The sequence below is a fragment of the Lissotriton vulgaris genome, chromosome 2_1 (assembly GCF_964263255.1).
Source record: "Lissotriton vulgaris chromosome 2_1, aLisVul1.2, whole genome shotgun sequence".
Lineage (NCBI taxonomy): Eukaryota > Metazoa > Chordata > Amphibia > Caudata > Salamandridae > Lissotriton > Lissotriton vulgaris.
In genome coordinates, this window is record NC_141687.1 from 858,324,451 (window position 1) to 858,340,547 (window position 16,097).

General features: G+C 47.0%; 1 protein-coding gene across 2 annotated transcripts in view; it reads right to left on the reverse strand.

Moving 5' to 3' along the window:
• Positions 1-16,097, reverse strand: part of UBE2F (ubiquitin conjugating enzyme E2 F (putative)) — a 1,298,841-nt gene that overhangs the window by 1,184,226 nt on the left and 98,518 nt on the right. For both annotated transcript variants that reach the window (XM_086956339.1, XM_086956340.1), the window contains one exon: positions 91-219. In XM_086956339.1, the coding sequence (XP_086812465.1) occupies positions 91-208 (118 nt within the window). In that variant the 5' untranslated portion in view covers positions 209-219. The remainder of the gene's footprint in view (positions 1-90; positions 220-16,097) is intronic.

The following is a 16,097-nucleotide window of genomic DNA, read 5'->3' on the forward strand; positions in this document are numbered from 1 at the left end:
GAACTATGCACACGCACGGTATGGACTGCCTTTTCAAACTCCCATTATTAACTAGATAAGCTCTTTAGCAGAAAAGTAAAGTTTGAGTACCTTTCACAAGAAGTTTATCTCGAATAGACACTCTGCGGGTAGAATCAGAAGCTGGGCTGGATGCACGAGTCCCTTTGACACCATCTTCCCGCTTTAGTTTGCTGGCCAGCGTTAGCATTACTGCTTCACCTACCAGAGAAAGAGGTACAGTAAACATGGTAACTTGCAGTCATTCATAAAGGCGTTTAGCCTTTCCACCAACTATTAGGGCAAGTTGCAGTTGGGTCCATCAGAAAAAAAACATGTTGTCTGGACAGATGAACACAAAAACATTACTTGCTTTTGGATAGCTGACAACATTGTTCTATCACAGTATTTCTCAGTCGAGTAATGTACACAAAATATTTGAGGCAAATGGAATGAGCGATCATTAACAATTCTAGAATTTCAAGCTTCTCTAAGCCCCACGAGTGGAGAGTTGTAAAGCAATGCAACATGTATGAAGACTGTGGCTACATACAAAAACAAGCATTTGCAATGCAATGGTCTCGGCATCATTAAAGGTAGAGCAATTGGCATTGCTTATGACATTTCTTTTTTTTCTTTAAATCATAAATAAATGGCATTGTCATTTACATTGCCAATACACACCACTCTGCACCTGCACTCACTGCTCTGCACACTCACTACTCTGCACACTCACTACTCTGCACACTCACTACTCTGCACACTCACTACTCTGCACACTCACTACTCTGCACACTCACTACTCTGCACACTCACTACTCTGCACACTCACTACTCTGCACACTCACTACTCTGCACACTCACTACTCTGCACACTCACTACTCTGCACACTCACTACTCTGCACACTCACTGCTCTGCACTCTCACTGCTCTGCACTCTCACTACTCTGCACTCTCACTACTCTGCACACTCACTACTCTGCACTCACTACTCTGCACTCACTACTCTGCACTCACTACTCTGCACTCACTACTCTGCACTCACTACTCTGCACTCACTACTCTGCACTCACTACTCTGCACTCACTACTCTGCACTCACTACTCTGCACTCTGCACTCACTACTCTGCACTCACTACTCTGCACTCTGCACTCACTACTCTGCACTCTGCACTCACTACTCTGCACTCACTACTCTGCACTCACTACTCTGCACTCACTACTCTGCACTCTGCACTCACTACTCTGCACTCTGCACTCACTACTCTGCACTCTGCACTCACTACTCTGCACTCTGCACTCACTACTCTGCACTCTGCACTCTGCACTCTGCACTCTGCACTCACTACTCTGCACTCACTACTCTGCACTCACTACTCTGCACTCACTACTCTCCACTCACTACTCTGCACTCACTACTCTGCACTCACTACTCTGCACTCACTACTCTGCACTCACTACTCTGCACTCACTACTCTACACTCACTGCTCTGGTCTCACTGCTCTGGTCTCACTGCTCTGGTCTCACTGCTCTGCACTCACTGCTCTGCACTCACTGCTCTGCACTCACTACTCTGCATTACCACTCTGCACTCACTACTCACTACTCTGCATTACCAGTTGGCTTAAGTTCACTTAAGTTATTAAAGATGAGCAAACAGGAAAGGAAATACCTAGGTACTTCTCATGGTGGCAGCGTGGTGGGGACGCTTGATCAGTTTATTCTTAGGGGACCTCTGTACCGAGCATCTGTTGTCTCTGGTCCAGTTATTAAATAGGAGATCTTCCCTAGGGACTATAGCTACAGCTCGCTCGCCAGCTCATCAAGATGTAATCATTATTATACCATCGACTAATATTGAGGTTGGCGTTGAAGTTCCATATCCCCTTGGAACACTAGAGGATTCCCCAAAATCGCCACTGACCCAAAGTAACATTACAGCCAGCGTCTCTACACGTGCATCTGCCACATCCCCAAATAAAAAAACCTCTACCAAATGATTAACTCTGGAACCGGCAGTAAAAAGGAAGCGGGGAGGAGGACCACAAAGGCCTTGTAGAGCCTTGTAGAGCAAAAGTGGCAAGGTCGAACAAAACCCGTGACAGTGTCTCACCCGAGGAGGGCAGTCCTATAATTAATGCCGATTTGGTTGATGGTGATACCAATTATGCAGCGGGAAATGGTATTAACTCGAACTGTGATTTAGAACAGTGGAAGACATTTGAGAGTATTTTAACTACCTTGCTATCTCCTATTACACAAAAACTAACCAAGATAGAGGAATGTTTGGACAATTACGAATCTCTGGTGAGGTCAAGGTTTGTTGTAAAAAGGGATAACATCTGCAATACACACACACTTGGATCGACAAGCTTTTATACCCAACGAGCTGCAAGCGAAACCTAACGTGGGGCGGGACTGAGAAAACGAAACCTATCGTGGGGCGGGACTTCCGTTTTGTGAAGCCCGCGCCCACGGAGTGCCTGGAGGAGCACCGAGGGAGAGCCCCGCGGTCGGAGGGCCTTTGACCGGTGAGCGGAGCGGAGGGGGGGGGGGGGGGGGGGGGGGGAGAGAGAGAGAGAGAATGCCTGTATGTCTGCGTGTCCGGAGGGCCTTTGACCGGTGAGCGGAGCGGGGGGGGGGGGGGAGAGAATGCCTGTATGTCTGCGTGTGTGTGTGCGCGACGGCGGAGGGGTGGGGGGCGGGGTGCGACGGCGGAGGGGAGGGGTGCGACAACGGAGGGGTGGGGGGGGATGCTCGGTGCACGTGTGTGTGTGTGTGTGTATGCATGCGACGCTGGGTTCGCTGTATGTGTGGGTGCGTGCGTGCATGAGCGCTCGTGTGTGTCTGTCGCTGTTTCTGCGCATGCGCGTGTGGTGTAGCTGCTTCCCAGGAGACAGCAGCTGAGCGCGTTCGCGAGCGCGTGGCCAGCGGAAATCGCCTCCAGAGAGGCAAAGCGCGCGACAGACCCTGTCTCCTGGGAAGCATCGTCCCTGACATAAGATCTCGGCGGAGACGCGCTTACGCGCGTCTTTTAGCCGAGACCTAAAAAACAATGTGAATAATGTATATACCAAAGCAATACTTGAAGACTTAAAGGTACAGGCCTTTACACATTCTCACCACGCCGGTCATCACAGCACTAAAATAGTACATATTAAGCGCTGCAAAGTTTCTTCAAGGTTCATGCAGTTAATTTTCTTCCATCTTTACAAAAGCACCTATTAAACGAATCCCAACTCATCACTAATGTGATGTCGTGTACTATATACCGTGTGACTGAATACAATGGAACTACACAGGCGTTTGTGGTACATCAAGATGTCAGGTCAGACGTATGCTTGAAGTATAATAAAAGTCCTTGTCTGGATAGCTTGTATATCATTAAGTGCTGTCGCACTTGAATCGATTTCTCCAACTGTCCTGTTAATTGCATGCTGGATGATCCAAAGTACGAGTGTACATTAATTAAATACACGTACAAGTAATGAGATGAGGAAATGTCTGCACCTCTTACACGTGGGCTGCGTTGTGAATGCCTGAATTTGTCCAAAGAGGACTTGCGCATCCACCCAAGCGCAAAGTATTTCTCTTGTTTCAAAAACCGTTTTGGCTGATCTGAAATTACCTTTCCTCGGATGTAAAAAAGTAATTTTGTATATTGTGTTGCTTGACGGTCGTTTTTGTGGTTTATTTTTCTATACTAGAAATACTTATAACATGGCCAGTCAATAAAACCAAGTCTTATTGGCATGCTATCTCGACAAGCAAAGAAAGGCACTAGATTTCACCAACATAGAAAGGATTCCTAGATCTAAAAATATTTTTCCAGTTGGCTGCATGGTAATCCTTTCTTATCTTGAAAGGTAGCCTCTTGAACAGCTCCACATACTCCCTCCTTTTTATTATCGGGTTGCCCTCTTTCCATACAGGGATCCTTATTTCAAGAAGCTGTCATTTTGGTTTGAATCTGCCCAGCCTCAAACGATTAACAGCTAGATTCATCATTGTGCCGTGTTGCGAGTCCTTAATAGCTATTATTAAGGAATCGCTATTAAAGACTTGCAAAACGGGATTCATGTAGGAATCGCTAAATAAATTGCGATTCCTACACATTCCTGGAATGAATGGGGAGTTATTCCTTATTTGCAATTTGCTAATCGCAAATAAGGATGCGATTTCAAGGGTGCCAGGGGTGTCCAAAGAACACCCTGTAGCACCCTTGAAATGTAAACTATATTGGTGTTGCGCACACACATGTCCAAAGGACATGTGTGTGTGTAACATGCACCTTAGAAAAATGCATTTAAATGCATTTTTCAAAGTTTTTGCTATTTACCACGAGGTTTGACCTCGCGGTAAATAGCGGCCCAAAATAGCGATTTCGCAAATTTTAAATGCTTCTTGAATTGCATTTAAGGAATCTCTAATTGAGATTCCTTAAATGCAATTATTCGCAAATATGCGATTTCTAAAAATGCGATTTTTGCATTTGGGATGATCGGCCAGATTCATCAAGGTAAGGAATTGCGAGTCCTTAATAGCGAATTTTAAGGATTCGCTATTAAGGACTCACACAACGGGATTCATGTAGGAATCGCAATTAAATTTGCGATTCCCACTGATTCCTTATTTGCGATTAGCTAACTGCTAATCGCAAATAGGGAATAACTCTCCATTCATTCCTATGGATCTAAAGGCTAAAGCGCTCGCAAAGGGCCCATAGGAATGAATGGGGAGTTATTCCTTATTTGCGATTAGCAATTAGCTAATCGCAAATAAGGAAGTGATTTCTAGGGTGCCAGGGGTGTCCAAAGGACACCCTGTAGCACCCCTGAAATGTAATCTACATTGGTGTTGCGCACACACATGTCCAAAGGACATGTGTGTGTGTAACATGTAACTTAGAAAAATGCATTTAAATGCATTTTTCTAAGTTTTCGCTATTTACCACGAGGTTTGACCTTGCGGTAAATAGCGGCCCAAAATTGCGATTTCACAATTTGAAAATGGTTCATGAATTGCATTTAAGGAATCTCAAATAGAGATTCCTTAAATGCAATTCCTCGCAAATGTGGGTATTCTTAAATAGCGAATTTTGCATTTGGGATGATGAATCCCAAATGCAAAAATTGTACTCCCAAAGGGCCAGATTCTGAGAATCTGGCCCTTTGCGAGCCGTTTTCAGCTTGATGAATCTTCCCGTAAGTCACTTAAAGCACTTGACTTGGAGAAAACTCGACACCAAATTCTGATATGAGACTGGCTGTACACAAGCCTGTCTTGAAATTCCGAAGAATTTTCATGAAACTATATAGAAGTAACATTATGACACCAAAACAATTTTACACTTTCATATGGTTCAATAGTCAATCAAGGGTACAATGGAGGAATTTTGCAATAAAACAGCAGTCTTTAGAAACTTAATAGTGAGTGAACTTTTTCACAATGGCACAGCTTCTTTGTTATATCATTATACCCCGATCAGATCCTCTTTTCATCCAGTTTACTTACACTCAAACCAAATCATAATTTTACAAGAATGATTAACTTTTAGCCAAGTTGACAATCATGTGCCTAGGAAATTTCGCCTTTCAGTGTTACACATTGACAACTGGGTAAATCAATAGGAAAATGAAAGAAAAACAAAACAGCTACAAAAATCAGTCTATGCCCAAGTTTCAGTTCCCATTAAAATTGATCGAAAAAGCTTGGTTAATCTACAGTTGCACATTCGGAAACTTAATTGACTAAGACCATTCAATATACTTTAGACCAAGACATAGGACAGAAACAGGCCAGCCGTCTGGTAGTGAAGGATGTCCTGCACATTCTGAATTAGGATTCATACCTTTAGTTGCTACTCAACTATTTAGCATCTGTTGGCAAGATGGATTACAGAGGACTAAATCTCACGATCAATCAATCAATCAATCAATATGAGGGGATTTTAGCTGTAAAGTCCTAAAGAAGATGTCATCTAACACACTCAATATATCATGTTTCCTAAAGCTGGAATCCTTCAGGTCTGCTAATCTCAAACTTGTGGCATGCGTTATAGTTTGTTTAATCTTTTCACTCATGCATTATAACCTTTACATAAAAGTATTAATATTGCTGTTTGCAGACTATATGGTTGCCCAGCTATAGATCGATGACTCTGCAGATTTATATTTTCCAATATTAAAACATAAAATTAATCTCTACCTTTATTGCCCTGGCTTGAAAAAGCCTCCCTTCTCAGAATCTAAACTACCTTAGTCCCACACATGAAATATCTTCATGTCTTTCAGCATGTACAGTGTAAAGTGTGGATTGAGCCCGTCTGTTTCCTAGGAGATTCTGAACAGGAGAAGCAGCTCCCCAGCCCCCACCCCCAGACCAGCAGACCTAGGACTGGGGATTGGCTATTCAGCTACCAGGCAACTCTGGGCCCTCCCCTCACACCTGCCCAGGCCCCTTAAGGCTTTGCTGAGTGCACCCCAAATCATTCTCCTCTATCTTGGGAGTTGCAGCCTACCTGTGCCCCAGAATGCAGTGAGCAGAGTCCAGGAAGTGGTAAGGAGGCAGACTAGTGCGGTCTCTTCCCCAAAACAAAAGTTGTTAAAAAACACAATGTTCCCTTTCTGTGATTACTGTCTTTGCCTGTGGTTGTTACAGTTTAAAATTGTAGTTTTAACCTGCCTGTGATTGCATATTTTATCACCTGTTTTGTGTTTTAAACTTGTCGTTTTTCCTGCCCATGATTGCTTCCATTTAACATGTTGAATTGTGGGAACTGCAGTCCAAACTGTAGTTTATCCCTCTCATTCCTGATGACAATTTAGTTTTCACTCCAAATTTCTACTTTGCTCTGTGCTAAGACCTGTATGTTAAAACAGTGCACCTCCAGCCACCATATTGTGTTCACAAGCCAGTGAAACCAGCCCCCTGCCTTTCATCCCAAGCAACAGGGATATTCTACATCAGAGGGTGCTTCTGTGAGCTGTTTAAACTGGGTTTACTAGGGACTGTGCACTTCGTTTTTTGGCCAGGAGAGGGAGTAAAGTTTTATTCAAATAGTATTGTTAGATTTCAAGTTAGTGATGCCTTTACCTGCAGAAGTCCAACGTGTGGATTGAGCCTGTCTGTCTCCTAGGAGATTCTGAACAGGAGAAGCAGCTTCCAACTCCCTGGCCAGCAAACCTACTCGGAGGTCGTTGGGAACTTACATGGTCTGCTAGTGGTTGGTACATGTTTGCACTGATTGGTGGTTGTATTTGGTGTTTCTATTGGATTAGGGTTGGTGTCCTCATTGGTTGGGTATTTGAGGGTTCTGATTGGTTTCTAGGTCTGTGATTCAACCAATGTAGGGTTAGGGCTAGGGTTAGGATTTCTTTTGGAAGTAGGGACTAGGGCTTCCTGTGCTATTGGTTGCTTGGACTTGGGTTGGGACTACTGCTAGGGTTAGGGCCTCTATTGGACGTAGAGATCAGGGTTTTTGAACTGATTGGGTGCTTGAGCTAGGGCTAAGATTGGCTGTAAGGTCCTGGTCTCCTATTCGTTCTAGATTTTAGGGCTAGTGTTGTGATTGGATAGTTTTAGGGCTAGGGTTCCCATTGGCTGAAGGGGTCACCTGATTACTAGGGCTATAAAAGGCCAGGGTTAGGGCGTCGAGGCTAAGGGCAAAGAGGACAAGGGGCAGTTGCCTGTCCGAGACTGACCAGGGCCAGAAATGATGCCCAATATACTTACCTCCTTTATGTATCTATATACTTTCAATGTACTTATGGATCTATATATTTATCACTTTCTTCTAATTTAGCATTTCTAATGCACTACCATATTTCTCAGCCTATACTTAGCTAAATATATCTTCTAGCCCAACCTTCTAACTCATCTCAAACTTATTTCTACTACTCTTTCCAATGCACTACCCTATCTCTCATCCTATACATCAATATGTCCTCTACATCCACTCTCTCATTTATCCCAAACCCCATACCACTACTATGATCCCCAAAATAACCCTTCCTAGACTCTCTCCTACTCTACCCCTCCTTGCATCATCTGACACCTCTTTTACTATACCGATCCCCTAAAAGAAACCTTTCTAAACTCTTCCCTCTTTTCTACCCCTCCCCAACCCTGCTCAAACCAAATAACTGACTAACATATCCACCATTAAAATTACTTTCATGTTTCACCATACTAATTCAACACTACTCCTGATGGGTTCCAGAGTAGCGTGCTACTTGCGCTTCAAAACCCCATCAGGGGTAGCAAGCGCTATATAATATATACCCTTCTCTACCCAAATAAATGAATAACATATCCACTACTCAAATTACTTCATATTTTGCTATACTAATTTTCAACACTAATCCTTTAAGGGTTCCGGAGTGGCGTGCTACTTACCAGAAAAGTACTTCCACATCCATCAGGGGTAACAAGTGATATATGAATGCAAACCTTTCTTCCTCTTTCATCCCTCCGCTATCCTTCTCACTCCAAATAACGGACTAATATCGAGCACTGAAATTACTTCATATTTCACCATATGTAATCACCACTAATCCTTTATGGGCTTCCTGAATAAGGTGCGTCAACACCCCATCAGGGGTAACAAGCGCTATATAAATACAAACCTTTTTCTTCCTCCATCCTTCTGCTATCATTCCAAATCCAAATAACTGACTAACCTATCCACCACTTAAAATGTACTTGCATGTTTCACTATACTAATTCAACACTAATCCTCTATGGGCCTCGGAGTAGTGTGCTACTCGCCGAAAAAGTGCTTCGACGCCTCGTCAGGGGTAGTAAGCGCTATATAAATGCGATTACAATAAAATTGCAATACATTTAGAGCTAAATTCCCACATCTCCAGGATATCAAAAACTGACTTCACCAACTACACCGCCTTAAAGAACTGAAGACTCCCATTCTCAACAAGGATTTTTTAACCATTTCCAAGACTTTTTTTCTTTCAAACGTGAAAAGAGGAAATTGCATTTTGATGAGCATACCAAGAGACCTTCACTTACAATAATAAAAGCGGAAATCTAATTGACTATCCACCTAGATACAGGTAGAAAGGCCAGGACCTGTTGTATACGATTAATTCATCTTTGGTGACTATACCCGGAGTGTCAGATAAGGATTAAGATCTGCTACATAAGGTTACGCTGACTTATGTAACCAACAGCACTCTTAGCAGACAAACTAAGAAAGGCTAGTGAATTTGAAATGTCTCACCTAAAAAAAGACCCATACACTTAGATGGAGTAGTTTCCGTCCTGTAACTCCAGTTCTGTAGTAGGGGTATCTCGGTTACAGTCAAAATCTAGTGAATAGTCCCGCCTATGTGCGTGGACCCCGGAGCAATCAAAAATAATCTCTTAAGTTGTCAAAAAATGTAGAACTGCAAAGACACTTAATAGAGAATTTAAAGACAGATAATGCAGGCTATATCCACAGGCAACACTGTCCAGTACTTCAACTAGAAATTCCACCAAAATAACCACACAAACAGCACAGCTTGCCCAGTTTCCTCACAGAGGAAACTTGCCTCCACCAGCAAAAGCCTCTGGAATGATAGAGAGGAAGGTATGGACAGACAAGCCCCATAGGATGCCATTATGTGGCTCAAATAGGATACTGTGCCGTTAAGAACACTTTACAGAACTCTCTCAGTATCCCAGAACGCATAGCAGGCCCCTTTTACTTTCAGTTCTTTTTTAAGGCGTAACACGCCAGACCTGTAGCATTCCTTACATGAATATCTTACTCCACCGGGGAGGAGGGCGGGCGCTTATGACTAGAACAGAGATTCCCCTACTACAGAACTGGAGTCACAGGACAGAAACTACTCCTTCTGTAGTAGGGGATCTCTGTGTATAGTCATAATCTAGTGAATAGAATGGCAAGCCCATCCCCACACCAAGCGACGGTGGAGAAAAAAGACATAACACCACTACTGTGCGAACAGATTCCGCAGCGAAGCCTGCCCAACCTGAGCGTCTGTCCTGGCATCAGTATCCAGACAGTAATGCTTAGCAAAGGTATGGACCGACTTCCAAGTGGCCGCCTTGCAGATTTCTGCAATTGGAACATTACGTAGCAAAGCAGTCGTGGCAGCTTTGCCCCTGGTGAAATGAGCCTTAGGTTTACCCCTTAAGGTTTTATTAGCCTTTTGGTAACACAATTGTATACAGGACACAATCCACCTAGAGATGGACTGCTTGGAGGTAGCAAGACCGGTCCTGACTGATCCATAATTGATAAACAATTGGTCTGACCTTCGAATATCTTTGGTTTTATCCAGATAAAATTTCAACACCCTCCTAACATCCAGGGAATGTAAAGACCTTTCCGCTGGAGATGAAGGATTCTGAAAAAACGTAGGCAAAGTTATAGTCTGGTTGAAATGAAAATCAGAAATAACCTTGGGAAGAAATTTAGGGCGAGTACGCATAACAACTTTAGCAGCATGAAATACAGTATAAGGTTCTTGGCAACAATGCCTGAATTTCACTCACCCTGCGGGCCGATGTAATGGCCACGAGGAACGCCGCCTTCCAGGACAGGTGCTGCAAGGAAGCCTTATGAATAGGTTCGAAAGGCTCCTTCATCAATCTGGACAGCACCACATTCAATTCCCATGAAGGCGAAGGAAGCCGGACAGGAGGGAATACTTTCTTCAAGCCTTCGAAAAAATCTTTGATCACAGGGATCTGGAAGAAGGAATTCTGTGAAGGGCATTTCCTGTAGGCAGTCAATGCAGCGAGATGAACCTTAATGGAATGAAAATGAAGGCCAGACTGCGCCAAATGTAAAAGATAAGGAAGGAGGACATCCTCCTTACACAGCGTAGGGTCATAGTTCTTGGACTTGCACCAGATGCAGAATCTCTTCCACTTGTAAGCATAAGAAGTCCTAGTGAAAGGTTGCTTAGACTCCTTCAGTATGTCCATACAATCTTCGGGTAGATTCAAATGGCCATATTGCACTCTCTCAGGAGCCATGCCGCCAAACTCAAAGACGAGAGGTTTGGGTGCACTACCTGCCCCCCGAACTTCGTGAGAAGGTCCGGCCTGCACAGCAACCGTATGTGAGGAAGGTGAGACCGGTGAAGCAGGTCCTTGAACCACCACTGTCTGGGCCATTCCGGGACGATCAATATCATCTGCGCCCTGGACCGGGACAGCTTGATGAGCACTGCCGGAATCAGGAGAATGGGTGGAAAAGCGTACAGTAAGCTGTTCGACCAGTCGATCCATAGGGCATTCCCCAACGTCCCCTGCTGGTAGTATCTGGAGGCGAAGTCTCGGCATTTGCTGTTTTTGGCGGTGGCGAACAGATCTACGTCTGGAGTCCCCCACCTTGCGAAGACTTCTCCTAGCATTTCGTCGTTTATGATCCATTCGTGGTTTTCCTGAATCAGTCTGCTTAGTGCGTCCGCCTGAACATTCTGCACACCTGGCAGATGGGTAGCCGTTATAGTCAGTCCTCTGGCCAGAAACCAGTGCCCGATCTCCTGCGCCTCCTGCGACAGAGTGCGTGATCTCGAGCCCCCCTGCTTGCTGAGGTAATACATTGTGGTCGTATTGTCCGTCTGTACAAGCAGAGAGTTGGTCTGAAAGGACGGATGAAAGGCCTTCAGTGCCAAGTGAACAGCTCTGAGTTCCAGGAAATTGATGTGGTACGTGGACTTCGACGGAGACCACGTCCCTTGAATGTGCAAGTCTCCGGAGTGCGCTCCCCAGCCCTGGAGAGATGCATCTGTCACGATCGTTTGTGCGGGAATGTCCTTGTGGAAGGGAACCTCTCTGAGGAGATTCTCCGCTGAACACCACCACTTCAGAGATTGAAGAGCATGCAGAGACAGTCGTATCCTGTCGTCCCAAGAACCAGTCCTCTGATCCCACTGATCCTCCAAGCACTCCTGCAGTGGTCTCATGTGCAGCCGTGCGTGAGGCGTGAGGATTATATAAGAGGCCATCGACCCCAGTAGAGAAGACACCGTCCTCACTGTTGTAGATGGAGCGGTCATAAGAGCCTGAGCCTTCTGAAGGAGTGATAGCCGTCGCTCCTCCGAAGGAGTCACGCTTGCTGACAGCGTATTGATGAAGGCTCCCAAGTACTGTATGCATTGGACCGGAGTCGGGACAGACTTGGACATGTTGATGTGCAACCCCAGCTTGTTCAGTAAAACGCACGTCTTCTGGAAGTGTGCTTGAGCTTCCGAGAAGGAGGAGGCCTTGATCAACTAGTCGTCCAGGTACGGGTATACCAACACCTTGTTTTTCCGCAGGTGTGCCACTACCACTGCCATGCACTTCGAGAACGTCCTGGGCGCAGACTTCAGCCCGAATGGCAGTACTGTGTATTGATAATGATTGGCTCAGACTTGGAATTGCAGGAACTTCCTGTGTTTCTGTGCAATGGGCACATGGAAGTACGCATCCTGTAGGTCTATAGCACAAAGCCAGTCTCCCTGCTGCAGCTGAGGGTAAATCTGCTGCAATGACCGCATGCGAAATCTCTCTCTGCGAATCCACTTGTTTGCTTGCCGCAAGTCCAGAATGGGCCTGAACTCGTTCTTATCCTTCTTGCGGACAAGAAAGAACCGTGAGTACAGACCTCTTCCCCTTTGAGGCCGAGGTACGTCTTCTATCGCCCTTTTCCTTAATAGGATGTCAGCCTCTGCCTGGAGCTCGCACAGCTGAAACTGCGAGCTCACCGGCGGAATAGCTGGAGGCGGGCTGGTGAACCGAAGACTGTATCCATTGCAAATAATATTCAGCACCCACTTATCCTGAGTAATTTTTCTCCACTCTGCCAGAAAAATTGAACGCTTCCCCCCACCGGAGTGGGTAACGGATGTGGGGGAAGTAAACGCTCAGGGCCTAGAACCGGCCGGGCCTTTGGTCGCTGTTGCGCCTCTGGCATTTCTGGAAGGGCTTCCGAAATTGCTGCTGCTGTTGTTGCTGCTGTCCGGAAGTCTGCCCCCGCCCTCTGTCTGAGTTTCCGAACCGTCTCTGAAACGGGAGGTAGTTCTTCTACTTCTCAGGCTTCTCTAACCAGACAGCCGTCAGGGTTTTGGCTTCTGCTTTCATACGGGCCATTTCATCGTCCGCATGTTTGCCGAACAGGGTTTCCCCGAGAAAGGCAGGTTGGCCACCCGCTGTTGAGCCTACGGTTTGAGTGAGGTGAGGCGAAGCCAAGCGTGACGCCGTTGACTGATGCCGTGGCAGTATCCGTGTGCCGCCAGAAGAGATACATGAGCAGCCGGGCTGATGATCTTGTTAGACACCATCATCCCCTCGTTTAAGATCTCCAGAAAGTCCTCTTTCTTGTCACGAGGGAGGAGCTCAGCGTACTGCTGGAGGGACTCCCATAAAGCACGATCATATCGCCCCAGCAGAGCCCCGGCACTTGCAGCCTTCATGGTGGAAGATGCCGTCCCACAGACCTTTCTGCCCGCCGAATCCAGCCACCGGCTGTCCTTATCAGGCGTCACTGTCGAAGAAGGTGTGGTGGCATGCTGCTTCTTAGCCGCTGTCACAATAACGGAGTCTGGTGTTGGGTCCATTCGAAGGAAAGCCGGGTCAGATTCCGGAGCCCGGTATTTCTTGAGGAACCTGGAGGGGGCTGCCTTTGTAAATGCCGGAGTGAGGAACAACTCCTAGGCGGGCTCCTCCAATCCAGGTACCAACGGCAGCAGCGGTCGAGACAAATGCTTTTTGTGAAGTGTCTCGAAGATCACGGACATCGTAGGTGTTGGCACAGTCACCGTGATCCCTAGCTTAGTCGCACCCCTCAACAGCACTTCCTGGAAGGAGACGATATCGTCCACGGGCGACACCCTCGTCCCTGGAGACTCCGACAGTGTCGGTGAATAATCCCTGGTGGAAGAGCCTGTGTGGGATTTGGATCTGCGCCTCCTGTGGCGTCGTCTAGAACGAGATGACGACCGGCCACGGCTCCACGATCTCCCTCTCCGGCCGGAGCGGGAGCGCGATCTTCTCGGCCGATCCGCAGGCCTCGCAGGAGCAGGCGATGTCGGCCTGGCCGGGGCCCTCGGCCGAGGTGTCCCCTTAGGAGGTGTTGGATAGCGTGGCAACGAGGCTGTCCTGGGTGGAGGCACAGGTGGAGGAACGGAGGGAAGAGGCGGTGGTGGGAGCGGAGGCGGCGGTGACTGACGAGGAGCCGGCCCACGAGGCGGCGGTGGTGGTGGAGGCGGGGTGGGGTTCTGCGGAGGCGGACCCTTCAGCTAAGGAGATGGGGTAGGCATCTTAGGTTTAGTAGGCGTATACACCACTAAGTACACCAAGCCCGGTGACTGTCTTCTTCCTTGGCGACGATGGCGAACCAATCGGCGACCTCCTAGCGTCAGGACTCCTCCTGCGCTTCCTTGGCGTCAAAGAACGCCTTTTCGACGTCGAGGAACGTCTTCTCGACGTCGACCGGTGGCGACTCCTCGACGTCGACCGGTGACGCCTCCTCGAAGTCGACCGGTGGCGCCTCCTCGATGTCGACCGGTGGCGCCTCCTCGATGTCGACCGGTGGCGCCTCCTCGACGTCGACCGGTGGCGCCTCCTCGACGTCGACCGGTGGCGCCTCCTCGACGTCGACCGGTGGCGCCTCCTCGACATCGACCAGTGACGCCTCCTCGACGGCAAACGCCTCCTCGACAGCAAACGCCTCCTAGACGGCAAAAGCTTCCTCGACGGCAAACGCCTCCTCGACGGCGAACGCCTCCTCGACGGCGAACGCCTCCTCGACGGCGAACGCCTCCTCGGCGGCGAACGCCTCCTCGACGCCGAAGATCCCGTAGACGCCGATCTTCTCTTCGCCGACGGCAAACGGCGGTGTCGCATCGACGGCGCGCGCCGACGCCGGGCCTTTTCATGACGTTGATGACTCGCCGATGACGTCGACGATGATGCGGTCGACGGCGGTCTGTTCAGCTCACTCGACGCCGAACGTCGACGCCGCTTCTCCCCATGTTGTGTTCTTATCTAGGACCCTAATTCGATATTCCCGATTTATGCCCTTGTGAGGTTATAATCAATAATGTCCTGACAACGGCATAAGAATCAGATTCATATTCAGTAATAGCCCATGCAATCCAAAGCACGGCATGGCTACTCCCATCGACTCCTAGAAAGCACAACGCGTTCTTTAAACAAACGAAGCCTCCTACAGCCCGGGAAAACCCCCCCTGCTTTTTTTTTTATTTGAACAAGAACTCCTGAAGTCCTGCAAGAACTGTTAGTTCTTGGTGACGTCTTATGTCCAACCTTACGTCAAACCCGGCACCTTTCAGGTATAAAATACCAAAAGTTGCCTTAAGCAAAGACACAGTGGTTTGGAGCAGAGCAGCCATCTACTTGCCCGAGAGCCCAGCTGATGCGAGTGCCCACGGAAGCCGCCCCCCCTGTTTGACGCACTGAGAGAGACGCTGTCTTTTTCTCCAGCCGAGAAAATCCAGCTCCGGTGTTTCCAGCCTACTCTTGCGGGTTGTTGGGATATCGAGTCCTGAGGAAAGAGATACCAGACCACCCACATTCTATTACCAAGGTACTGAGCTGACTAAACCCTTAGGAGAATTCTTGACGCAGATTCTTGGCAAAATTATCTTAACCAACTTGTATTAGGCTTAGGTCAGGTATGCCGGGGTAGGCTTAGTTAGGAGCACCAGTTGAGCATTTTAGCCAATGTATATATGTATGTATATATTTTATCCATTTTAAAGTATCATATGGCTAAGAAACCGTATCAATGCTTTTACAGTATTATTTCATAATACTACTTTTACTGTACTCACTTTACTTTAAGTATTGCAATTGTGGCAATTCATTTCTCTTGCATGAGAAGGAAGATTGCTCAATAAATAACACCTTTTTATTGAAAACGCCAGTCTCTCCATTTCTCTGCATTCTGGTGAAACTAAGTATGCACTGTTGACTGAGTGAAATAATGGTCTATTGTTTTCACACGACTCTAGAGATATACTCTTATTCTGAGGGAGCAAAGTTGTCATGTTTATGCGGTTGTCGGAAACTGAATCCCTTCTTGTCTGAGCCAGGGAAGGTTATCCATCCCTCTTC